Raw genomic sequence first — 27,735 nt, 5'->3', positions numbered from 1 at the left:
TGTATGATTTTGGTGCCAATTGTCAAATAATTATATGGTGTGAAATTAACATTCATGAAAATAATGAAGTAATAAAGTTCTGTACACAAAACAACAATTTTTTTTTTAATAAAGTAAAAAAAAAACAATAAATAATGGTAACACTCGCTCTAGATGATGATTATGCTCTACTAAAGAACTTGGTAGCATGGGCGGTAGAGTAGGTGGCTAGTAGTCTATCTGATCGTCATCAGATACATCTTCCTCCCCCTGGACGCCAAAAGTAGAAAGTAGCGGGCTTCTCATTGGTCGGCACACTACTTCCCGACATGCTGATTAGCTCAGGGAGTAAGGCAGGTTATGATTGGTCGTCGGGCCACTGGTGAGTTCGACTATGATTCAATGGGATTTTGCCAGTAAACCAAAGGCGAACTCGTCATAGTAGAACAAAATGAATAATACAAAAATCACATTTTTGCTTGGGTGGCGAGTTTACCCTTGCTTTAATCAACGCCTCGCATTATGATGGTAAGCAACACCGTTTGTCAATGTATTTCAGAATTTGAGGAAACGAGGTAATGATGCTACAAACTCCATAGAAGTGATTTGTGTTCAACAGAATTAATAGAAGTTACCGCAAACATGTATGAATGTGTAGGGTGAAAAATCTCCATTTAATACTTGCCTATTTTAGTTACAGCAGTTTTGTTCTTTGACACATTCTCAAAACATAATATACTGTATTCTACCAAATATTGTAGTAATAATTTCATAAATTTTCTGTACCATGAAGGATATTGGGTAAGGATAAAATATTGTAGGGCGTGCAGCTTCATATCTTACAGTTTAATGTAACATTGATGTACATTTCCTGTAAAAAAGATGAACGCTGATTGGCTTTTGCGTTAATGTCGTGTGTACAGAGGTGTGAGTCTCCCTTCTCCACCTCCACAAATATTTATCTATTTAGCCAGTACCTGTACTTAATTATCCATCCTTCTCTTACATTTCATAATACAGGGGTACTATACAGTACAGTAGGGTCGGGAAATATCACGAGATAGGGTCCAAGGATGTTCGCTATATACTAAATCGCGATATATAATTACATGTAATCAATGGGGAAAATAGGGTCAGGTTCTGGAGGCCAAAAAAGTGACTAAACTTGACTTGGCGAGTTCATTTTCTTACTAACTAAAGCACCAATGAACACTAGACTCGGGAACAACAGGCTATTTCAATGTCAGTATCAATATTGAGGAACACCAGATGGGATAGTAGACGCCACACTGCCACCCTCACTTGACAATCCCACACCTACATAAACGAACAGCAAAAATATTAGTTACAGTATTAAATTTTTTCCATTAAGCTTTCCATTATCTTCACTTCACTTTTCATGTCACTAGTAACCCATTTACACTCGCTTTAGAAATTGGAATCTGCAGCAGAATCGGCAGCTGATGCGCCACCCTCACTTAACAATAAAAAACAAACAAACAAAAAATATTAGTTACATTATTAAATCTTTTCATTATCTTCACTTCACTTTTCACGTCACTAGCAACCCATTTACGTGTACACTCACCTTAGAAGTCATAATTTGCAGCAAAGTCGGCTGCTTTCTTGTCACTCACTCAGAAAGACTGAGCGGGCGAGCGTGAATGAGTGAGTGAGCAGCTACGGTGGCGCCTCTGGTGAGCAAATAATGCATTTGTTTGCCATGGCAGTACATTTGATATATTTCCTGCCCGATTTCCCTCATGAAATAAAAAAAATTATCGCTATACTATATTTGAAAATGTCGATAATTTTGGTAGCCGCAATGAAAATTTTTTTTTTATATAAAGTCGCGTTATATCCCGACCCAATTGTACACTATTTGGTTATTGTACAGTATATGGCACAAAACTGATTAAATAAAAACATCTTACTCTTTCCAGAATTTACTTTCAGCTTACAACTGTACAGAGCTCATTTACTGTTTTTCTTAACTGCTGTTGCTTCCTGCCAGTGATATAATATATTTAATAATAATTAGATTTTATTAACTGTAGTGAGATGATATGATCATATTCTGAGATTTGATGAAAATCCATTCAGGCTTTTGAATCTTATAATTTTCATTACTTAGCATTCTTCTTTGAAGATAAATATTTTGTGCATTTTAATTGATTATATAACTATTTTGTCTTTCCTGTAATATCCTCTACAGTGACAGAGCCACTAGGATTTCTGTGATAGAGAATGGCTTGGTCAAAACTATACAGTAACCTTGATAAAGTGTGACTTTAGGAACTACATGGTTTGATTTCCTTGTGTGTGTGATTGGCTAAATTGGCTAGATCTTTGGAAAACCATTTTACTTTTAGACAAGTAATGGATTTCTTTTGTTTTCAGTGTGATGCCCAGTGTACAATATGGAAGCCACAGTTCAGTAGGAGGTATGGATTAAACAGGGTTATATACAGCCTTCTTAGTGCCTCGATGTGTACCATGATAAACTTATATATTTTTCTTGTATTCCAAATAAATTGTAGGTTTATGCTTTCAGTGCATGTGTCAAAACATTCATTAAAATATGATAAATATATTAAATATATTGAAAACTATGGAGCACGTCCACTACTTGTACTGTTACTGTCAATGGCATGTTGTCAACTAGGTTAGGAGGAAGGATGTTGAGGGGTAATATTAAGAATTACCTAAATACAGATATATTCACATAGTGGGAGGCATTTGGTTGTGGAGATTGTTAGAAGGTAAATAATTCATCTTAGATTTAATTGTTTTAAATATTAATTCTGGTAGTAAAGTGCATTGACAAGCTATTGTAAAAAAATTTCTTGCAAAACTTACCAAGAATTGTGATCTGCACCACCTCTGACATTGCACATATTTTAACTGTTACTGTAAATGAAGGTACATTTTTATCTTTTTTTTCAGCATTATTCATTCCACCTGAAAAAAATTCCTATTACATTTACAGTGCCTTTTGTGTTTGAGTTGATAATTTATATTTTAAACTTTGAAGAATATTAATTTAAATTTCCTGTGAAACTTTTGATATAATTTGTCTGAGTGTCTGTTTATGGATAGTACCACATTGGAAACACCACTTCTCGTCCAATCAGCGAAGTTAAGCAACGTTGAGTCTGGTTAGTACTTGGATGGGTGACTGCCTGGTCCTAAGAACACCAGATGCTGCTGGCATAAGGACAACTGTAAACAAGTCTCTCATGGCTTTGTCAGCTATCAAGTTGATTGAATATTTATTATTATTCATCTGTTTAGGTCTACACTTAAAATACTCCCACAGTTTTGACTCTTGCCATCATCATATGTGGGATGGCAGCCCCCAGGGAGGGTTTTAAGGGGGTCACAATTGGAGGGTTTTGCATTTAAGTACTGATCAGTCAGTTTCCATATGGGTAGAACAAGGAGTACAGTATAGCTAGACAACATAGCACATGGTCTCAAATTGTTGTACAGCAGGACCAGGTTAGGGTTGGCAGTAAGAGTAACTAAAAAGTAGGCTCTTTTAAGGATAGGTACAGTCACTAGTTTCTTATATTTGTCCAATTATTGCTCCTATAATGGGAGGAGACATTATTTTTCTTTTCTTTTTTCAAACTTTTAATATTTAATTGTTACTCCTTTAGTTTACAATATAATGTTATTACTGTTCTTCAATAACTAAGGTCTTAAGCATGTAGCAAGGTTATAATTAAGCTAGTCCATCAGCAATTAAAAATTATGGGAGATAAAACTCTCCGTCCTACAGCTGAAGGCCAATTAATGCGCAATTTGGCTGGCTAGTACAGTACTGTACTTTAATCCAGTCACCCAACAAACTTTTATTTTGGCCCCTCTAAGGATTTATGGGGATAAAGATCTGTCAACCTAAAAAGGTATATTTTGAACTACTGTTTATTGTAGGACCCATGCAATACCAGTTTACAGTGGTTGAAAGTCACCCAAATTGCATAAATTAAATTTTTTATTCATTATACCCACAAGGACATGTAGTGTGTAACTGTTTGGGGAAAGACCTGTTTCATTCCTATACAGATTTTGTCCTGTATAATTTTTTTTTTTTTTTTTACAAAGCTAAACATTATAACTTGTCAGATCCCAAGGGTGAATGCCTTACAGTGAAGGTGATTACATTCATCTATCTAATAGTACTGTATGTAAAAACAGATGAGCAAAAAATTTTTTCAAGATATTTTTATTATTGGGTGTTTATTTACTGGTTGAAAGAGTGTTGAAAGTATGTGAATGATAAATTTTAATACTAAAGTTACTTTATACAATGCAACTGTAGAATAAGTTAAAAAATGTTAATACTTTTGAATTTTATATTGTTAAGTACTGTATGCATGATAAGGCAGTATGTAAGTAGAATGGCAGAGAATTATTTTAATGGTAATGTCCTGTGATGTGATTCATGGATTGTAATTATATTAGAAGTAGTAATATCTACATTAGCCAGAACTCTCCAATTCCTGGAATTGAAATTGGCTAGAAATTTTTCTGGAAAAATTCTCTCCGTTCTGGGTCTGGGAATAAATTTTCAGGGAGTTCCGGGAGATTGCATCATGCTCCAACGCAATCCTAGTGCCCGGCCCGTGGGTGGCTTAGCTGCTTGGATTGCTTGGTTCATATTCTGCTACCATTGTGGAAGATTGTTCCCTTGCTATCTGCTGTTTTGCATACAATTTGTGTTGTGCAGTGCTGTACACTACTGTACCAGAGCATAATCAGTCAAGATTAGTGTTAAAGCAGTGTGAAGAACATAAAAAATGATTAGTTAACGGTAAAAGGGAAACACTGGAGCACGATAGCTTTCGTCTTTATTCAACACATCTTCAGGTCATGAGATCCACTATTCACCCACCCCAACAATGGGTGACCTGACACTGCATCAGATCAGTAACAAGACCCACTAAACCCCTACCCCACCTCAGTCACAAGTATTAAGTAGTGATTAGTTACATATTAAATTCAGCTGAGTGAAGTGTCATCCTCCTCTAGGTTCAGCATCTGCTGGTGAGTACAGTATACTGTATACAATATAGTAGTGGTATACATTATGTTGTTTGCAGTACCGTAGTAACAATACTGTATATTGTAAGCGTACAGTAGTTTGTCATAAATAAATACAGCTCCATGCGTCTAGACTCGGGAAAATTTTCCCGTGAAGACTGGAAAGTTCTACAGCTTCATTCATAATTATTTAGGTAAAAAAAAAAAAAAAAAAATCAAACTTGATTAGAACTGAATTTATTTACTCGGGTATCATCATTACTGTATATCATATCGTGAGCAAGAGTCGGAAGCCTCAGTAACAACACTTCCACGTTTCCCTAGCCTCTCCCATGAACCACCAAGGTGATGAGGGACCTGTATCTCGCCTTAAACCTCAGTTCACTCTCGTCCTCTGTCCTGGAACAGTGGCTTCCCCTAAGGACCTCTACCTTCCCCGGGTTCCCGCGCTTCAAGTGACTGCCTTAATCATCCGTCGTACCATAACATTCGCCAGAGAGTAAATGGTTAAGTTTTTCTCTGGCTCCTCTTTGATCTTGTCCCCCATATTTTAGTTTGTACAGTATATAGTTAGGATATTTATATGTTTAGCTAGGACACTGGTGTAGGGTTAGCGGTTAGGATTTATTGTCTTTATAATTATATTAGTTATTAAATATTAAAAACTACTCCTTTGTATGATGTCCACCCTTTTCCCCTCCCTCCCACTGCATATCACCATCTTTTCTATGACTGCCATTTACAGTATATAAAATATCGTACAGTACATTATTTGTTATTCATTAATTAGTACGTTACATTACGATGATAATATTGTGCTCATTAATACGGTAATGTATGAGAACACTGCTACCATCAGAGAGGAACGTATACTTACATTAATTCATATGGAGAACCTAATTTTGACCTACTGTATGTTGTTTATTACATTTATCAGGAGCATATAAAAAATAGGTTATACTATTGTCATATTTTATTTAAGCCTTAACAGCATACTTCCTCATAGGGAAATTCCACCTCCTCTTAGAATCCTTAGGAGTAAGAATTTGAAGCTCCCTCTTGCTTAGTGCACGTCTGATGGCACGAGTCTTCTTTGGGCGGAGATCCAAAGGCTTGTATTTCTTATTCTTAAAAAAAATCAATTAAAGGAGTTAGCAACATAATAAATACAAACAGCACAAACTACACGTTAATTGAATTCAGTCCTATCGATCCAAACCAACACGGTTTATTCAGCAGCATTTTTAATGTTTCATCATATTTGATTCCTTGGTTCATACTAGTGTCTTGGCCTTTAAGCAGAATTTTGTTTTGTTATACTGTACTTGCAGGGCAACACCACTATACACTACCAAACTCTTTAGTTGGTGGGCCTCAGGATCATCATAATCAATACTATGCTTTCCCTAAATATGTACATGTTTCAGATTGAAAAGCACAATATTCTATCTATGCTAAAACTTTCATAAACTTGTGATCATATTGTAATTACAACCTTTTTTATATTCTCTCAAGTTACTGAAGTGTTCCTTATTTGTGAAGGGGCAGGTATAATAATAATAAAAACTAAATATGCATACACAAACAGCACCCAGTGAGTTGTTGACACCAGTACAGAATATAGAAAACTCTGAAACCGGCATTAAACCATTTTTGGAAGAAAAAATCATAACCCAAGAATGTTGCATTACCTTGGCTAGTATCATCCTTCATACATACAATAGTTTAATGGCTCTTGTATGCAAACTTAAACAAGTTTTTATGCTCTTAAATATTTTGGGAAAAACAGTGAATGTTTTCACAATACACATGTATTAAATATTACTCAATAACGTTTAGAGTGGAAGACTGGTCGCCAACCCTCAGATATGAGGACGGTACTCTAATGGATTGATCGAATAACTACTGCTTAACAAATTACTGCATTGAAGAATGTAAACTGCTTCTACACAGCAATCTTTCAACTGAAAACTGCACTTGTGAAATGACAGCCCATATGTCAAAAGCCTGCAACACCTGCCAAGGACAGTAATCTTCCATGGTCATTTCTAACAGCAATTTTGAATTTGTGAAGTTAAAATACTAATAATGACCCCCCCAAAATTTTGCTCCACCATACTTTAACTGAAAATATATTCCATACTTTATGTGAATGCAAAATTTAGGTGCTACAAGTAAAATAAGTATCACCTAGATCTCAATATTTACCATATTGTGTTTTGGGCCATGCTTAGATAACTCCACCCTTACCACAACCTCTGCATCATACTATGCAATCCAGAATACAGTAGGGTCGGGATATATAGTAACTTTATATAGATTTTTTTTATATCGCGGCTACCAAAATTATCAAAATTTTCCTATACAGTATAGCGATATTTATTTTTATTTCGCGAGGGAAATTGGGCAGGAAATGTTTCAAATTTATCACTACCACCAAAATTATCAAAATTTTCCAATATATTGTATAGCAATAAATTTATTTATAGTAGACTCAAAACTTACATGGAGTTATGCTCCTGGGACCTCACATAAAGCCAAAAACCCTATAAAGTCAGAAACACTCCTAAAAAGCCCCAAAAATATGAGTTGAAATTTTTTGTTCTCTTGTGCAATATATATGTCTATATTCAAATTATTTGCTGTCTTGCATGGATTCCAGCAATGCCATTTATATTCTGCTAACTTTAGTCTGACATTTTATAAGATCAAAACTTTAAGCCTAGAAACCACAGTCATTCTTACTAGAAGTCGGAGGGGAGTAGATTTATTATGACAGCTGGGCCGAAGCTTTATGTTTTCTCTTATAAAATGTCAATGAATTGACTTAAGAGAACATAATTAACATTGCTGGAATTCTTGTAAGATAGTGATTAATTTGAAGATAAACATGCTATAGTTTGCAATAGACAAAATTTTTAGAACTAATTAGTACATTTTAGTACAAAGGCCTAAAATTGTTATCTCTTGTGCAAAATATACAATGTATATATTCCAATTATTCGTTGTCTTGCAAGGATTCCAGCAATGCAATTTATATTCTGCTAACTTTAGACCGAGCCATTTTATGTCAAGTTTAGTCACTTTTATTGGCCTCCAGAACCTGACCCTATTTTCCTCATTGATTACATGTAATTATATATATATGCCGATTTAGTATATAGCGAACATCCTTGGACCCTATCTCGCGATATATCCAGACCTTACTGTACTCAAAGCTGGCAAGTACAGAACAAGGTTAATTAACTTTATTTTTAGGGTTTTTATACTTTGGAGGTACATGAATTTAAAACACAAACAAGAAATAACTAATTACTGCTGCTAACTTGGAGGAAAATAAAATTTAACAGAAGATTGGTTTTGTGAAGTACTTCCCAATTAATGTTTAATAAACGAAGAAATCTGGACCACAGTACTCAAGATCTTATGTCAAACTGTTGCATTTCGAGATAAAACGTATCAGCAAGTTAGATTTATTTACATGCTGTACAGCCATAAGTAGCAATATCTCATCAGCATGGGTCCCCTTTAGGAGTGCATTCTCACGATCAAAATCATTACTATTTGGCAAGGGAGAAAAAAAATACAGTAAATGACCTTATGTGTTCTTTGTTCTGCCTAATTTTTTGTACTACAGAACATCTATTTTCTCCTCCCCTTCATAAACTTTTTTTTTGCACTGGCACACACTAGTAATAAAACTCAAGACATGTTATACTTATTAATACAGTACTGTGTACTGTACTAAGTTACAGAAAGAGCTTACCTTATAAAATTTCCTTAAGTTCTCTTTTGTCTTCTGGTTGATGACAATCATTACACGGGCAATTGATTTGCGTACAACACGGCTGAAATAATAAAAGCACTTTACGACAAGTACAATATTACATACACCTAAGCTACACAATTACTTATTTCAGTCCTATCGATCATAGCCATCATAGGATTTCTGGAAAGTATATTCTCATCATGTTAAATTAATAATTTATCAATAGTTTCCCTGTAAACAAAACTGCTGTCAAATATATTATAAGGCACAAACTTGCCTCACCACCAAGATTAAACTAGAATGATTTATCCACTAAAAGATAATACTTTCACCAATTGTATCATTACTCATGCAATAATTTTCAGCCTCAAATATCTACAGTTTACAAACACACACAACAATACTCTATCATATGGTTACAAATGGTTATGAATGTAATTTTCCACTTGTGTATTAGCCACAATCATCTGATTGGCAAATTTATATTGAACATTTTATCTTGGGTTTTATATAAAACAGCAGGCTGAAAATGAAATCTATAAAATCCAACAATAGTATTAAACAATAAAATTTTGAATTAAACATTACCTTTGAAAAAAAAATGATATACAGCACACCCTTAAAATTCGCAGGGGGGGGGGGAGGAATATTTACTTGTGTGCAAAGAAATGTACAGTATATTCACTTACGACAATTATTTCTTTTACACGTACAAATAAAGTGGGAAAATCCTCTCACAAATGATCAGAAACAAGACAACAAAATGCATTAAAAATGTGAGTCTACCCTCGGTCAACTCCGTGCTCTTTAATAACAAAGCAAGGAGTTGACTTGAGGGTAAACTATCACAGTTTTAATACATTTTGTTGTCTTGTTTCTGATCATTTGTGAGAGGATTTTCTCATTATTATTTTTTGTATGTGTGTGTCTACACACATACAAAACAGGTAAGAGAGATTACTGTCTCATAGAATGAATGGCTCCCTGTCCAGGGTGTCATCCGCAAATAATCGAGGTCCGCAAATTGTCTGGGCATGCTATACAGTAATGGACTGTACTGATAAGATACAGTACATGGAAAGGAGGATACATCTGTACTGCAGCAAACACTGGTAAAAACTCCTGTCTCTGGCTACAGCATCAAAATATTTATCCTTACTTCTACATAAAAAAATTTTTCCATAATGGAACAAAAATGTGACCTAAGAATGAATTTGTACTTACACCATTAGTACACCTGAAGCAAACAACTAAAGTATTACCATTATCGCTCTTACATTTTGGACAGTTTAGAGGCAGCTCCACCTGTGACCTTTGCCACACGCAGACCGGAGAGCTCTTGTTTGAGCTCCTCCAGCTGCTTCAAGAGCTCCTCCTTCTTCTTGCTACGTAGGTCACTACACTTAAGCTTCCCCTGAAATAAAATATGCATTGATTAGCTACTGAATTACAAATTACATCCTCGACATATGCACACCTGTATTGATATAAAAAGTAGCACTCTTCCAATTTGATATGAACTGTATTGTGACATGGTTACATGACAAACAAAAGTGAATTTCAACTTAAAACAATTTTACTAGATAGAATACTGATCTTTTTACTAGATAGAATACTGATCTGGTGGAAGATAAGGAACACAGTACTGTACTATAGTGTAAAAGCAGCACGTACGTCTCCTGCAAATTAACAAAAGCTAACTCCGTGGTTTGTTTCTGGGTGATACCTAACAAATTCCATGTATATTTCTAGATTTAACCAAATTAGTGCACGGTCAAAATGCCAATCCCCAGTGATGGGCACAGATCCGCTAACCGCTAATTAGCGAAGCTAACTTTCTCGTTTGCGGATAAGCGTTTTCGCTAACTTTGAAAACCATTAGCGGACCAATTAGCTTCCGCTAAATTTAGTTCCGCTAACTTTAAGCCCGCTAACAAAATTTGTACACGTTTGTTCCTGTCTGTTGTAAGTGTGTGGCGCCGCGACGCGTGTCTCCAACAGCAAGTCAGGCACGCTTGGCTGACTGCGTGTTAGTACGTGTAAACGTGACAAGATATGATTTGTCGATGCCTCGCTGCAGCAGCTGAGCAGCATTGTGCTAAGTACTGCATAAGTTCATAACCAGGATGTTATCCAAAGTGTGCGCCAAATAAAATTTTCTAAAAACTTACTTTTCATTAAAGTTTAGAGTTTTCTGTTTATTTACATGACTAACACCAACAATAAGTTCAAAAAAATGCACTGGTATAATAACTAAGACCAAAAATAAGTTATATAAAAATGCACTGGTATAATGTATATGTGGTTGGTATTGCATATTTACATGAATAATGAATAAGGCCGATAGGTTGTATGAGAATGCAAATTAATTATTTGTAAAATGGTGTACAGTGTACCTTGATAAGTTGATAATTATCTGATCTTGGCATGATGCTATATGCTACCTATGCTATACAGTACAGTACTATAGTTTTGGATTCGTTTAATACTTTGTCTTTTCGTACAGTAAATAAAGATTATAATGTTTATGTTGAAACTTGAATGTAAACTAATGTTTCATTTCATTTGTTCGTTTAATTATTTGTGTACACTTTGATCACCATCTGATCTTGGCATGCTATACCTTTTTGGAAAACTCTATGTCTAAGCTCCAAGACAACATTGAAAATTTCAGCTCTCTAGGTCTGTTTTTAAGGGTTTTAGAGCCCCCCTCCCCCCAAAAAACCGAAACTAAATTCATATAAAAGTTAGCGGTTAGCGTTAGCTTCTGCTAATTTTTTAGCTGTTTAGCGAAGTTAACTTTTTAGTTAGCAGATTAGTGGTTAGCGAAGCTAACTTTTCGTTTAGCTGTGCCCACCACTGCCAATCCCCCCCCCCCCAAAAAAATAAAAAATACAATAAAAAATAAACAACCATATTTACACTATGCATTACATTAAATATTTGAGAAAATCAATATTAATTAGGCAGCTCCAAAATATACCTTTTTACCATAAAGATAAAGGAGGTATACTGTACTGCGATAGTTTACAACAGAGCCCTATTAGGAGTAACCAAGAGAAAATTCTTTAGAAGAAAACTTGTTTCTTTCCATATACTGTACTGTACAGTATATACATAATGGCAGCTACTTTTGAATACTTTTGTATAGATGATTAAATAGTTTTTTAAAATCAATAATACACCAACAAATTCGGATTTACATCAATTTTCATATTCGTTTGAATACAGTGGGGTATGCTATAACGAACGGATTCTACTACGAATATTCCTATAACAAACGGTTTTACCTATAAAATTGAGAATGCTATAACAAACGAAACTCCTACAACAAACATTTTTTTTTTACTAATTTATTGTTTTTTATTACAAGTATTAATGATATTCTTTATTTCAGGAGTTTAGATGCATATTTATGCACTTTTCTACAATTTTTCAATTTTATATTATATTTTTCAGTGTTAAGTGGTTGTATTTGGGGGCCTGGAACGGATTAATCCTATAACGAACAAGGTTCTAGAACCAATTAGATTCGTTATAGCATACCCCACTGTATTTTGTCCTGGAAAGTTTTCATACCTGTACTGCATCTCGTCATACCCACAGATGTTTGCCAGCAACTAGCAACCCACAATTTATCATTATTAAACTAAAAAATCAAACCTTACATATCTAACATACGTATCCTAGGAAGGAAGTTCATTTTTCAGGGTAGGTCAGGTCAGTTAGTTAGGGTGTTACTGTGTTAACAGTTAATTTGGAAAGGTCGCTGGGAAACATGTCAACAGTTTAACCATATACACGGCATCCGTGTGTGGCTGGCTGTATTTACACTCGGCAAAAACACAAGCGGGAAAGTTGCAATTCCTTTAACCTTTTTTGGATATCCGAGAGGTAAGAAACAAGTTTTCCTCTGAAGAATGGCTTCTAGTTATTACTGTACAGTATATGATTAAAGCCTGTTTTGGCAAATTAAGATACTGATCTGGGGGAGGGGGCACAAGAAAGTTTGTGCAAATTGATGAGGATTCATATAAAAGTTATGAGGGAAGTTGTGGGGTAAAACACTTAAAACTGATCATATGACACTAAAATGATGTCTCTATGTGCTTTGTACATGAATTAATTATTTACCATAAATATGCCTCCAAAAATTCTGCCTAGTCAGAACATGTCTGCTCAGTTTGTTTACAACTGACCCGTTTGGTCTGAACCTACCCTGTCCACAAAAAACTTAAAATTACACAAAAATGTTTCAACAAAGTTGTTTTCATTGGTACCAGATATAAGAAAGTAAGATACTCTGGCTCCACCACCATTGCCATTTCCTATTATTGCCAGTCAATCATTTCATGAACTGGCATTGTCATATCAGTGTTTGGCAGTGCAGTACAGTACAGTGACCCCTCGTTTAACGAACACCTCGGTTAACGTAATTTCGATTAACGAACTGCCTTCCATAAGGATCTTCAATTCGGTTTAACGAAAAAATTTCGCTTAACGAACTTCTTACGAACCGACCTCAACATGTTTTCGCTTGCACTGACCGGGCAACCAGCTTTAGTATCAGTCCGCCAATACATTAATCGGTTCTAGGGCTTAAATTCCTTACTATTTTTGTAAATATCAAGAAGTTTATACTATTCAATTATTTTAAAAGTTTAATATTAACTTTTTTAGTCATTTTAACAATTATTGAACATAATTGAAGGTAAAGTGACTAGTTTAATGCGCGGCATCCAGCCTCTTAACACAGCAAACAGGCGTCAGTCTCTCTCTGTTTTCACTGGAGGTAACATCTTGCTTGAGACTCTCTTCAACTAAACGCTTTTTTTCTGTGTTTCCAAGCAAATTATTGGTCATTTTGAAAATTATTTTACATATTGACAATATATAGTGCAGTGCAGTGTTATTTTAAAGAAAATATTCTTTATTTACAGCTAGTTTAACTTTGAAAAATACGTGTTGCCATTGTTTGAATCCAGCATGGGGCCTAAGAGATCAAGAAAAGTGATTTCAATCCAAATGAAGCAGGAAATAATAAAAAAACACGAACAAGGTATTAAATCAAATGCGCTATGCAAAGAATATGGCATGTCGGCATCAACTGTGTCGACAATTCTTGCACAAAAAGACAAATTTAAGGAAGTGAACGTGAGAGACAAATCTACAAGAGTGTTTAAAAGTAGATCCCTAATCGTAGAAACTGAGAGGTTACTTATCATCTGGATTAGGGAAAAACAGATGAAAGGTGATTCAGTTTCTGGTGATTTCATTTGTGAAAGAGCCAGGGAGATTTATGAACATTTAAAGACAGATCAACCTAGTTCTTCAGGAACAGAATTTGAAGATTTTCGGGCTAGCAAAGGCTGGTTCGAAAAATTTAAGAAAAGAAGTGACATTTTAAGTGTTGTTAGGCATGGTGAAGCTGCTAGTGCTGATAAAGAAGGGGCAGCAAAGTTTTTAATTGAATTTAAAAAACTGATGGAAGAAGAAAATTATCTTCCACAGCAAGTTTTCAATGTTGACGAAACTGGGCTGTTCTGGAAAAAGATGCCCAAAAGAACATTCATCACCAAGGATGAAGCCTCTTTACCTGGGCATAAACCCATGAAAGACCGTCTCACTCTATTGCTTGGTGCCAATGCTTCAGGGGATTTCCGACTGAAGCCTATGCTTGTCTACCACTCTGAAAACCCCAGGGTGTTCAAGCAACAGAAAGTGGTAAGAACAATGCTTGGAGTTTATTGGAAGTCCAACCGTAAGGCATGGGTGACAAGACAGTTCTTTAATGAATGGGCTATTGATGTGTTTTGCCCCTCTGTCAAGAGCTACCTAACCACCAATAAACTTCCTGTAAAGGCTCTTCTCCTCATGGATAATGCTCCTGGTCATGACCCTGACCTTGCCAGAAATTTGGAGTATAAATTTGACTTTGTGAAAGTGTTGTTTTTGCCTCCAAACACTACATCACTCATACAGCCAATGGACCAGAATGTGATCAGCAACTTCAAGAAGTTGTACATGAAGAAAATGTTTAGGAGGTGTCATCAGGCAACTTCCATTGATCCTGAACTAACACTGAAACAGTTCTGGAAGACACAATTCAACGTCCTGGAGGCTGTAAAATTGATTGTGTCATCATGGCAAGAAGTCTCCAATAGAACCCTCAATTCTTCATGGAAAGCACTGTGGCCATCAGTAGTCCATGATTTTGAGGGATTTGAGGATGACACAGAGTTGGACCAGGAGATTGTGTCCATTGGTCAGTCATTGGGTCTTGAAGTGGAGGAGAAGGATGTGGAAGAGCTTGTGATGTCTCATGAGGAGGAACTTACTCCTAATGACTTGAAGGAACTGGATGAGATGTTACGGGTAGAGGCTGACAGTGGTGAGGAGGAAATTGAAAGTGATGACCATATGTCAGCTACACAGTTGAAAGATGTGATTTACCACTGGGAGAAGTTCAGGGAACTGGCTTCAAAGCACCCAGAAGTGGAAAAAACTGAACTAGCTTTGTGTCATGTTGAGGACTCAGTGGTCTCCTTCTTTAAACATAAGTTAATGGTGAGGAGGACAGATGCCCCACAGACCACAATTGACACTTTCTTCAGTAAAAGGCAGAGGGAACAAGATGCTAGCCCTCAGCCTTCCACTTCAAGAAGGAGAGAGGATGTTCATGGTGGAGAATCTGTCAGTCCAGAGGTTCCTGACATTTTCATGGAAGGTGACTCACCTTCCAAGAAGCAGTAAAATGCTTCTCCTCCACCTCCACTTCCTTCTCTTCTCCCTTCTCCTCCTGCACCTCCCACTTCAAATGCACATCATCACCATCATCCAGGAGCCTTCTACATACACACCTCAAAGTAAGTAAATTTTTCCGCCATTTTTGTTGAAGTTAGGAAATTTTCGGTGAGCTGGAACCAATTACCCAAAAACCCATTGAAACAATGGTTTCGGTTAACGAACGTTTCGGTTAACGAACGACCTTCTGGAACGGATTGAGTTCGTTAACCGAGGGGCCACTGTACAGTGCTCTCCCACTCTATTCTCATATAATATTTCCAACTTTAATATCAGTGTCATTTAGGGTTAATTCAGTTAGAACAGCAATAAAACCCCCACTAAACATTTGAGTACAGTGAGTTCTACTATAACGTGTGTTTTGACAACGCGAATTGGCTGTAACGCAATTTATGAATAGAACGATATTTGTAAAACAAGAACGTTTGTTTGCTGTAAGGCGATTTTTGCTTACTATTTCTCCAATTTTGTGGTATTAACTGTGAATATAGTAAAGAAGAATATCTCCAAGAAGCGTTCTGGTGATCGCATTCCCGGTGATGATCGTAAAAAAAAGGCTATAACACTTGAAGAGAAGCTCAATGTTATCAACCTCAAAATCACCCTTCTCCCCCATCAAGTTATATTCATATTTCTTCAAGGTAAAGTGTTACATTTATTGTATGATTTCATTATTAGATATGAATGTAACATTTATTTAGACTGTGCTATCCTTTGTGTTAGGCTAACTACTAAATTTTTTTCTATTTCGAGTAACCTGCACCTAAGCCTACTTTCTCCATAAGCCCTGTTATTTCTATTGCACGAATTTCTATAACACGATGTTTTACAAGAACACAACTATAGCATTATAGCAGAACTGACTGTACTACTGTAGTTTAGTGATTCATCCCCTGAACATAATTACAACTAATACTGTATTGTACAGTACAGCACTACTAGTAAAGGTGATAAGAAAGATGCCCAGAGACAATACAGCAACAAACAAATAAATATCGCTTTTGTTGCCTTTGTGGTATTGTAGTAGCGATCCCTGTTCACACGCAGAGGTCCAAAGGTTTGATTCCTGCCTAGTGGGGTACTGTACTGTATTGTATTGTTTGTACAGGGCCCCCCCAAGTTCACGGTCCTCTATTACTCACGTATGACACCCAGGATGTACCCAAGGAAGTCTGCGGGTAGTTTTAAAGTTGCCGGCATTTTTGCGGCTGGGACAGGGAGCCATTCATTCTAGAGACAGTTATTTCCTTTACCTGTATTGTAAATGTGTGTGTGTGTCGACACAGACACACAAAACACATACAAATAAATAATAATGGGAAAATCCTCTCAAATAATCATTAACAAATTTATTGAAAATGCGAGTCCGTGCTTTATTACTTTATTAATACAATAAAGGTAAAAGAAATAATTGTCCTAAGGGCAAACACAAAGGGAATGTACACTTCGTTGTACACAAGTACAAATGTAACCCCCCCCACCCCCCAAATGTTATTCACTGATTTGACAATTCACTGCCATTTTGAGAACCTAACCCCTGTGAATTTGGGGGGTCCCCTGCACAGTATGTTGAAGTCCGCATATATATGGACTGTTGAGATATATTGGTAGCCTAGTGTTTTCTAGCTCGTCTGTAAAATGCTACTATATGACCATTCCCCAATTGAGGCTCACATTGCTAAGAATATGACGAATGAACAGGCTTTGTGGAACAACAAAACAAAAGCTAGTAGGAAGTGATCCCTGTTCACATGCAGAGGTCCCGGGGTCTCAAAATGGTTGCGAATCGCCAAATAACATTTGCCAACGGGGGGGGGGGGGAAGCCACATTTTTACTTGTGTACAAAGAAATGTTTTTCTCTTTATGTGTTTGGCCTTAAGATAATTTTTTTTTACATTTATAGTATATTTGTGTGTACACACACACACACACACACATAACACGTGCAAATAAATAATGGGAAAATACTCTCACAAATAATAAAAAACAAATTTATTAAAAATGTGAGTCTACCCTCAAGTCTGTGCTTTAATAAATAAGGCACAGACTTGGGGGGTAGACTCACATTTTTTTTTTTCTGATTACTTGTGAGAGTATATTCCCATTATTATTTATTTGTATGTGTGTGTGTGTGTGTGTGTGTGCGTGTCTACACACACACACACACACACATATTTCAAATACAGGTAAAGGAAATTACTGTCTCTAGAATGAATGACTCCCTGTTCCAGCTGCAAAAATGCCGGCAACTTTAAAACTACCAACAGACATTCTTGGGTACACCCAGGGTGTCATCCGTGAATAATAGAGGACCACAAAATAAAAATCAGCAAATTTGGGGGGCCCCTGTATGCATATTTCAATGAATAGTTAGTTGTGGTTTGTCTACAGATTACAAACAAGATTTATGTGTGTGTTACCACTTTTGGACACTTGACAATATTTAATATACAAGCTACATCCAATGGAATATTATGATATTGCACACTTTCTGCCACACTCCCTTTATATCTGAGAGCATGGAAATGATGAGTGCTAAGAATGACATAAAACAAACTTAAAATTGGTTGGGTAAAATGTAATCATAAATTATTAGAGGTTTAACTATAAAACATTACCCTGACTAAGGATTACCATGGAGCCCAGGTATCACTTACAGTTATTGCAAGAAACATCCAAATCTCAAATACAGGTTGACAATCCCTTATCTGAAATCCTTGGGACCAGAGGCATTTCAGATTTCGGAATTTTTCGGTTTTCAGAAGTTTTTTTTTTAATGTGTATTAGCCCATCCAGGCACAAGTCACTGACCCACATTGGGGCCTGGGGGGCGAAAATATAATTATTATTATAATAATAATAATAATAATAATAATAATAATAATAATAATAATAATAATAATAATAATACTGTAATAATAATAATAGTCAACCCTCACTTTACGCGGTTAATGTAACCCACAGGGTACCGCGGAAAGCGAGAAACGCGTAAAGTGAATAACATAACATATGGGATTAAATGAAATAGAGACCAGCTGACCCCCAAACTCCACTTTTTCCAACACAATACCTATGTTCTAGTAAAAATAACATCTTAATTTTATGATGGTACATGCACACAATTAATACTTAAGAGAAATAGAGAAATACAATCGCCAAGTTAATGTCCATTCAAATAATGGACTCAACTCCCTCCCCCTCTTCTCACACTACACTCACTGGCTCTTCCCTCTGAGAAATTTTTGGGGGAAAACCAGGTACAGTAATAAATAATACCTCAAACTAAAGTTAGGATAATATAATTGACATTGCTGGATTCCTTGTAAGACCAGGAATATTTTGAATACAAATGTCATATATTTTGCACAAAAGATAACATATTTACTCGGAGTAAATATTATATCTAAAATTTGTATGTCTAATGCAAAATCTATGATGTTTATATTCAAAATGATCATCAAATTGTAAGAATTCCAGCAATGTAAATTATATTCTGGCCGGATAATTTGTATGAATTTTATGAGCTAAATAAAAAAAATTATACTTCACCCGTGTAAAGGGGTACACCCACCGCGGAATGTGAGCATCCTGGGTTCTGGCAGGGCACCGTGTAAACATGGAAACACGGAATGTGGGACCGTGTAAAGTGAGGGTCGACTGTACAGGTAATAATAATAATTCATAGGTCTAGGTTGTGTTTCTCACTTTATATCTTTTTTCATTCTTGTATTTCTTTATTATTATTATTATCATTTTATTTATACAGTATTATTGTTATTATTTTATTTTGGTGTATTTTGTAATTAAATTTTTTATTGACTATGAATAATTATTATTATTATTATAATTAGTATTATAATTAGTATTACTATTACATTTTCGCCCCCCAGGCCCTGATGTGGGTCAGTGATCTATGCCTGGGTGGGCTAATCCCTGTTTAAAAAAAAAATAAAAAAAAATTTGCTCCACAAAAAACGTTCGGTTTTCAGAGCTTTTCGGTTTTCGGATAAAGGGTTGTCAACCTGTAATCCACCCGAAGACCTTGAATACTTGAGCAACACCCAGTAATCAAGGTATAGTAATAATAATCAGTGTTCTATCTACCGGCACAATGCTGAAGTTATTAAACTTAAAGTGGGTCAGATAAGTCATAGATCCTGGACACTCCCTCAAGAGATGCAGAATGGGGGGCAATATGATTGAGGTGTATAAATGGAAGTCAGGGCTAAACAAAGGTGATAAAACAAAGGTACTTTAACAATCCAACCAGGAGCAAATGCATAACAATGGTTTCAAATTAGACAAATTTAGATTTACACAAGATAGGTAAACACTGTTTTGGAAATCGAGTAGTGAATGAATGGAAAAAGTTACCAAACTTCAACATTGAGCTCAAACATGCTGGATAGCTTCAAATGTAGTTGAGATGGATATGAGTGATAGGAGGGTATTATCATCATTTCGGCCATCCAGCAAGGATAATTTGAAATTTTTTTTCTGGTGGTTTATGGGTTGAACGATTCTGACCTTCATTTCAAATAGGTGGATGACCAAAACGATATTTTTCCGATAGGAGTTGGGTGTAACTGGGACTGCCTAGTATGGTCCAATAGGCCCACTGCAGTTTCCTCCATTCTTATGTTCTTAAATATAACTTTCTATTTAATATGACAGGGGTTGTGGGGGGCTCAGCTCTGAAGTTACTGGAAGTAGGTTTTACGATAAGAACATATGTAGAAAAATTAACGAGGTATTTGCCAGAGTATTAAAGGAATGTAAGGAAGAGCTTAGTATGCCCTTAGCAAAGTTGTTTAACATGTCCTTAAAAACAGGTGTAGTACCAGAATCCTGGAGGATAGCGAATGTAATACCGATTTTCAAGAAGGGGGATAGATCACTATCCTCTAACTACCGCCCAATCAGTCTAACATCAATAGTAGGCAAATTACTGGAAGCAATCATTTCAAACTCTATTCGAAATCACCTGGAGAAGCACCGATTGATCAATGATTCCCAGCATGGCTTCACAAGCGGACGTTCTTTTCATCAGTTTTCGAATCGCTGGACGAGGGGCACAATTATGATGTGGTATATCTCGACTTTAGCAAAGCCTTCAACAGAGTCCCCCACGAAAGACTAATTAGAAAGGTAGAAGCTCATGGCATCAAAGATAACATCCTTAAATGGATTAGGGCGTGGTTACAGGACAAGAAACAGCGAGTGAGCATTAACGGCACTAAGTCCCATTGGAGCAACGTCACAAGTGGAGTTCCCCAAGGCTCAGTACTTGGACCATTATTATTTATTATATACATAAACGACATAGATATCGGCATAGACAGCAACATAAGTAAATTTGCTGATGACACTAAAATAGGACGTGTTATTAAATCTGACGAGGACTCGGCAAAACTACAGGAAGATCTAAACAAATTTTTCGAATGGTCTGAAAAATGGCAGATGAAATTCAACGTGGACAAATGTAAAGTACTCAGTATAGGAGATGTAAACAGGGAAACCAGATACCAGATGAACAACGATGCCATAGAGAAATCCGACTGCGAGAGAGATTTAGGAGTAATGATAAGTAGGAACCTTAAGCCAAGTAAACAATGTGTTTTTGCTCGTAACAAGGCTAATAAAGTACTTGGGTTCATACAAAGGAGTGTTAGTTACAAGACTAGCGAGGTCATCCTAAAACTGTATCTTGCTCTTGTGAGACCACACCTGGATTACACAGTTCAGTTCTGGTCACCGTATTACAGAATGGATATAGAATCCTTGGAAAGAATTCAGAGGAGAATGACAAGACTAATCCCGGGCATTAGGAACCTTGAGTATAGAGACAGGTTAAAGCATCTTAACTTGCACTCCCTCGAGAGATGTAGAGCGAGGGGCGACCTGATAGAGGTGTATAAGTGGAAGGCAGGGCTAAACAAAGGGGACATTACAAAGGTACTCAAACTATCCAACCAGGAGCGAACTCGTAACAATGGTTTTAAATTAGACATTTAGATTTAGGCGGGAAATAGGTAAACACTGGTTTGGAAACAGTAGTGGATGACTGGAACAAGTTACCAAATATCATCATTAACTCGAATACGCTGAATAGCTTCAAACATAGGTTGGATGCTTATATGAGCAATAGGGGTTGGGTGTAAACGGGACTGCCCAGTATGGGCCAATAGGCCCGCTGCAGTTTCCTCCATTCTTATGTTCTTATGTAATCATAGGAGCGCAAATGACAACCAACCTCCGCCATGGCCATTGTGAGACTGGTCAATGAAATTACCCAGGGTGCTTCCTTTGAAAAAAAAAATCAAATACGATTGGTCGAAAAAAATTTGCGTGAAGATATCGACACCTCATTTTTTTACCATATTCGCCATTTATCAGCTTACTAGCCGTTTGGGCGGTTTATCCAGTGTTAGTACAGGTGGAAACTGGGGACCAGGAAACCTGTAGTGTTTGTTAGTGTCACACTGGATAACGCCCGTCTCATGTGGGTCCAGGGCAAGGCCAGAAACCTTTACACATTGGTGAGAGTTAAGCACGTTACCGCTCTACCAGCAACACCCCTGGATGACGTGTCAACATTCCGCATGTGTGATGCGCCGATATCATCATCTCACGGAAGAAGACTGAAAACTACTTAAAATCAATTGTGTCGCTATTATCCCTTTCTGCCATGTACAGTATATATGGAATTCAAAATGCTCAGAATACTGAGAGCTAAATGTTAAGGTAGTTTATAACTTTCGGGGGCGTTATGTCCGAAAGTAAAATAATACCCAAAAAATAACTTTTCTCACACCAAAGGAACCAACCAAACTACCTAACCTAACCTACAAGGAAGAGGAGATAAGGATGAGACAACTGACATCTTAAGTGAGAAGTATAACCTCAAGTAAACATGGTGGGAACCTGCAGACAGCCAATGGATGAATATTAACCTCAAGGAGTATTTACAGTAAATAATTAATTTTTTCACGAACAAAGCGTGTAAAGACCATTTTAGTCTCATATGAATAGTTTTCACCATGTTTTACCCTGCAATTTTCCTCATCCTACATGCTCTGGCCACATGTGATTTATGATTGCAGTGAAAACTAAAAAAAAATATATACATTATTCACTTGCAACAGAAGTGTATAAAATGAAAGTAATCAGAATGATGAGATATATCTGTTTCATGTGTCAAAAATACCGGATTCCATGGTTGTACAAAATTTAAATAATAACCTCAATTTACTGTAATAAGTCGACACAAGGATTTCTCATATCTTTACCCATCGTAAATTGTGCAGTAAATTTTCACTTGTTGCCACAATACGAAATCAAAGTTGAAAATTACGTTCAGAAAATTACCTCAAATTTCACCATATCAAAGTAAGTTGTTTCTGTTTAATATACCGGGGAAGTCAGATAAGGTTAGGTAGGTTTGGTCTGTTCTTCATACCCACAAATGTTAAATATAAATTTTTTAACATATTTCTACAAACTACAACAGTGTCCACCATAATATAACAATGGAAATCTGGTGGTTTTAATAATTGTTTTCAATCAATTTCGCTCGCTGGTTAGTCCTGTATAGTTACCGTAAAGTGTTCAAAAACCCTCGAAAAACGTTTTGAATCTTACCAAACTCTTAAAAACCCACTCACTCTAGTCCATGCTGCAGCTTACAAAACATAAACAAATCCACTCACATATCTTTATAATGCTCTTATTAAGTTACTACAGTTATTTCCTTTTCTAGTTATATTTAAATATATTATATGCGTTTTAAAACAATGGATTATATCACAATACCACCATTTTCACTTAAGATGTTCGAGAAATACAAGGATAATTTCTGTAACTGACCATTTTGGTGGAGGGCCACTGTGTAAAGGGGGTGACGATCGCTGGGGGCAAGACAACAACACAGAGAACAAGTGAGCCTAGGGATGCGGGCGGCCCAAGTGACCTAATATATACTTTACTTTACTTTACTTTACTTTACTTTACTTTACTTTACTTTACTTGATCATATTCTATTATATATTTAAGCTTGGTTTTACCTATAAAGTTGTATTGGAAGTATGTAATATGTCTCTGGTTTGGTCAAACAATAATGTAATATCCATTATTAACTATTATATTATAAAAGTCTTTTTATTTAATTTATTGTTTAGGTAAACTGTGCAGCCCAACATTCAGGGTGAATGTATTGTCTGTCATGCGGTATTAAAATTAGAGCCTCATATAAGAAAATACAGTATGAAGATTTAAACTAAATCCCCTATTCAACTTCAGCGGCAAACTCATCAGAAGATTTAAGCTAGGATTCCATTTACTTTTTACTTTACTTTTATCCTCTTTGCCACTGATCGGGTCGTTAGCCGCCCGGGCGATCGGTCACGTCTCTGTCACACACTGTTGGCAAGTACTGGGCATGCACCGGCTCCTGAATGTACCTGAACCCGCTCCAGTGTTGGTCAAGTCTTGTCTTGAAAGACCTCACACTCGGTGCCGTCACAACACGCGTTAGTGGTTTCGTTAGCGTTAGTGCCAAAAATAGATCATATTGAAATGTACACGGCTGTTTCCAATGGCACGGTTGCGTTAGCATTATGCGTTTGCAGTACATACCAATCGCACCCTGTAGCGATTGAAAACGCAAACGCACTGCAAACGCGGGAATGGAATCCTTGCTTTAGGGCCTATAATAACGTACAGCAAGTTTACAAAAAAAATTATAATTTAGTCAGCAAGTAGTTTTTTCCCAAATGGCAGGAAACTTGCGGGTACAACTTAGGGGACAACAAGAGAACCTTACCAGCACCACCAAAGTGTGGGTAGCGTACCAAAAGTAAATCTAAATTATCAGGTACTAGTTTAATGGTGACATACTAGATTAGTAGGCAGGAGGACCCTGATAATAAGACAATCGAGACTGGAGAGTATTAGATGTGGGACTGTTACACAGTTTGCAGGAAGAGAAGTGCAAGGGACATTTTCGAGATAGGTCTGTCACACTGTATCCCAGGCTAATACTTGCCTGGGAAGGGAAAAATAATCAGTGTCGAATGGACAGACTACCAGGAATTTCCTTATCTCTGCGATGAGTTGAATGAAAAAAAATAGCAGATAATATTCTCTCTCTGTAGCACAAGGGAGAAGGTGTAGGTCTAGCATCAGGGAGAGCAATACCAGTCAGTCTTTGCAAGAAATAACCGTATTTTTATGTACTAAACCAACAAAAGACGGAATTAAAAAAAATATATTACAGTATAACAATTCTCATGAGCTAAAATCTCCTGTCTACCTGCAGGGAACCGTCATTGTGCGGAGGGAGCCGATGCATGCCCAGTACTTGCCAACAGTGCGTAACAGAGACGTGACCGATCGCCCAAGCGGCTAACGAGTCGATAATTTGGTGAAGAGGATAAAAGTAAGTAAAAAGTTATGGACTCCAGAGCTAGTTGTTTCTGAAGGAGAGGTTGGTCCTCCTTTGAGGTGTGAATGTAGGACACTATTGGACAGTGAATCCTCCAGGGTGTTACACTTTAATAGCATCAAGTTTGTCGCCTCGTATTGTATACACAGTCGCGGTCTGGCCACGTAAGGGGTCACACAAAGGCCACCTCAGTCTCTACCTACCCCTTCGCTGGCAAGTGTTGCCAGCGATGGGGGGCGGGGTCGACGTAAGCGCCCCAGAAGAGGTGTCCCCTCTCTCATGGATACAGACATTTCTGAGACGGATAGTCATAGTGCATCCCACACCCTGCAAGGGTGACAGTAATGTTTCTATGGGAAACACTTGCCGGAGTGGCAACGCCAAGGGCAGCGATTCTCCCCTCGACACCCACCCCTCTGCCAACCAACCAAGTAAATTGCATCTGCACTTCCCCAAGGACTTTTTGAAAACCGTCGAGGACCGGTTTAATTGGACAACAGAGTATTGGAGACAACACGGTCTCACCATTCAATTCCGAAAAGGTAAGAACCGTAACTTTATCAAGTGTCAGACACCCAAGGTCTATGAAACACTCAGTACTGTTGGATTTGACGGGGTTGTCCTCGTGCCTCCACCTGCTGACGCAGCGGAATGTTGCCACATCCTAGTTAAACAGTTCCCCCTATACGCTGAGGTCGAAGATGCTCGTAACTTTAATCCACGTATACTCAGTATACGTCAACACTACCGAGGGAAGACCCCACAAGCAGCTGTCATAGTTAAATGGAAGGGGAGGGAGTGCCCAACCACTGTTGAGTCCCACCCAGTCCTACCTCCACTGTATGCAGAACAATATCACCCCGGGCCTGCTTTTCGTGTCATCTGCTCCCATTGGGGTCACACCTTCACCGCCTGCTGCCGACGTGATCGTCCCAGATGTCGCTTCTGTTCACGTAACCACCACTCCTCAGACTGTGCCCAAAAAATCAAAGACCACCTCAATGGGGTTGGTGTGGGCTATGTTGTTGACCCCAGGTGTTATAATTGTGGTGGCTGGCACAATGCTGACTCACGACAATGCCCCAAACGTCCGCCTGTCCCAGGAGAAAAGCCTCCCTGAAGGCTGCGTCAACCTCAACCTCCCCCCCAGCCTACCGAGCCACATCCCTCTGCGTCCCCTCTGTCTTCAGCAACGCCTTCTTTAACAACACCTGCCCCTGCCTGGCCTCACCTGGCTGCAACACAGCAGTCCCGGCTGTCTCCTCACTCAACTACTACTGGGCCTCCTCCCCGTCTCTACTCTGACGCTGTCAGGCCTTGTGCTCCCACCGGTGCCCCCCCCACAATCCCCCTCCGGTGACACGACACAGATCATATCCCTCTTACACGAATTTACCAACTGTGTTGAAAGACTCTTTGATACCCTCTGTACCGCCATCTCCAACCTACACAGACTACCCCTGCCTCCAGCTGCCACCCAGTCACCCCCCTCTTCTGGTTTGACACATCCTGGTAGGCCCCCTGTGTGCCCCTCATGCTCATGGCCTACTCCACCACCGCCTGGCATCACTGCTGGCGTCCACACTGAGTCTACTCCGGTGTGCCCGGCTACCCCCATCCACCCACCGCGCGCTCATAGACCTGAGGACACCACCCACGGCTTCCTGTTCCCCACCAGCATGCCGGCACCTAGGGCCCATCCACTCCAGTTCTCCACATCAATTGACCACTATGCGGACATGCTAGTGGACTACGTATCTACGCCAAGAAGGACGTCCCCCTACCAACCTCTCGGCGTCCCCCTTGAAGCCGACACTACCGACGTACATGCCATCACACTCACACTAAAAGGTATGTCCCTCAATATTGTCAATGTCTATGGCCTGGCACTTGACATTATTAGGGACCTACCACACTTTGCCATAAACATATAAATTGTACTGGGAATTTTCCCCCCACACACTTTATGTAACTTTGTGACAAAACCCATGACCCTTCAGGCTTTTACGCCCTTAATGCATGAGTCATAAAGGCAAGCATGAACTCCGCATGCTTCCCCGATGGGCGCTGTAAACTCTTCTGCACTTCACCTTGCACAGGATGTAAGGGGGTGCCCAATAAACTAGCCCCCTCGGGGGCAATCTAAAAAAAAAATCTATTGTATACAGTACTGAATATATCTTTTTAATGGTTGCCCCTCGTATAACGAGGATGACCGGCCCTAGGGCCACCTTGGCATGAATTTGTTTAAGGCATAGTTGCTGTCGCCAACACAACAACCACACCCTGAGTTAACGGGTTGCATGACCCAGTGTCAAGGAATAGTCCGAGAAGCCCGGATGGCTCGCCAACTGCACTGGCTAACCATTACTCCGGAACACGATCCGCAAATTGACGAAATTCCAGGTTCCCTATTACTACTGGGTACACAGAGGCAAATGGCATAAAGAAACGTGCCCATAATTTCACCCTGCCTTGGGATCGAACATGGGTCCGCTCGCTTGCGAGGCGAGCATGCTGACCGTTACACCACAGGTCACCGCTGAATACTGCATCCAGTGATCCCTCGGTTAACGAATTACCTTCCATAAGAATATTCAAATCGGTTAACGAAAAAATTCGGTTAACGAATTCCTTACGAATTTTTCCCAACATGTTCTTGCCTGCTTTCGCGTGCCCACCAGCTGTAGT

General features: G+C 38.0%; 2 protein-coding genes across 4 annotated transcripts in view; one reads left to right on the top strand and one right to left on the bottom strand.

Moving 5' to 3' along the window:
* LOC121856856 (ethanolamine-phosphate phospho-lyase-like) overlaps window positions 1-5,696 on the top strand; it is an 80,631-nt gene extending 74,935 nt beyond the window's left edge. For all 3 annotated transcript variants that reach the window (XM_042352628.1, XM_042352629.1, XM_042352630.1), the window contains exon 12: window positions 2,380-5,696. In XM_042352628.1, coding sequence (XP_042208562.1) covers window positions 2,380-2,384 — 5 coding nt within the window. In that variant the 3' untranslated portion in view covers window positions 2,385-5,696. The remainder of the gene's footprint in view (window positions 1-2,379) is intronic.
* A 290-nt stretch (window positions 5,697-5,986) lies between these two features.
* LOC121856857 (60S ribosomal protein L35-like) lies at window positions 5,987-23,594 on the bottom strand. Its single transcript, XM_042352632.1, has 4 exons — window positions 23,469-23,594; window positions 10,075-10,211; window positions 8,795-8,876; window positions 5,987-6,155 (listed from the first exon to the last, which is right to left on the bottom strand). Exons 1-4 carry the CDS (start codon window positions 23,469-23,471, stop codon window positions 6,006-6,008), a joined length of 372 nt encoding a protein of 123 aa, XP_042208566.1. The 5' UTR covers window positions 23,472-23,594; the 3' UTR covers window positions 5,987-6,005.
* Window positions 23,595-27,735: the final 4,141 nt, after the last annotated feature.

This window comes from Homarus americanus, unplaced genomic scaffold (assembly GCF_018991925.1).
Source record: "Homarus americanus isolate GMGI-L3 unplaced genomic scaffold, GMGI_Hamer_2.0 scaffold50705, whole genome shotgun sequence".
Lineage (NCBI taxonomy): Eukaryota > Metazoa > Arthropoda > Malacostraca > Decapoda > Nephropidae > Homarus > Homarus americanus.
The sequence above is the reverse complement of the archived record's forward strand: the minus strand, read 5'-3'. Positions and strand labels throughout refer to the sequence as shown.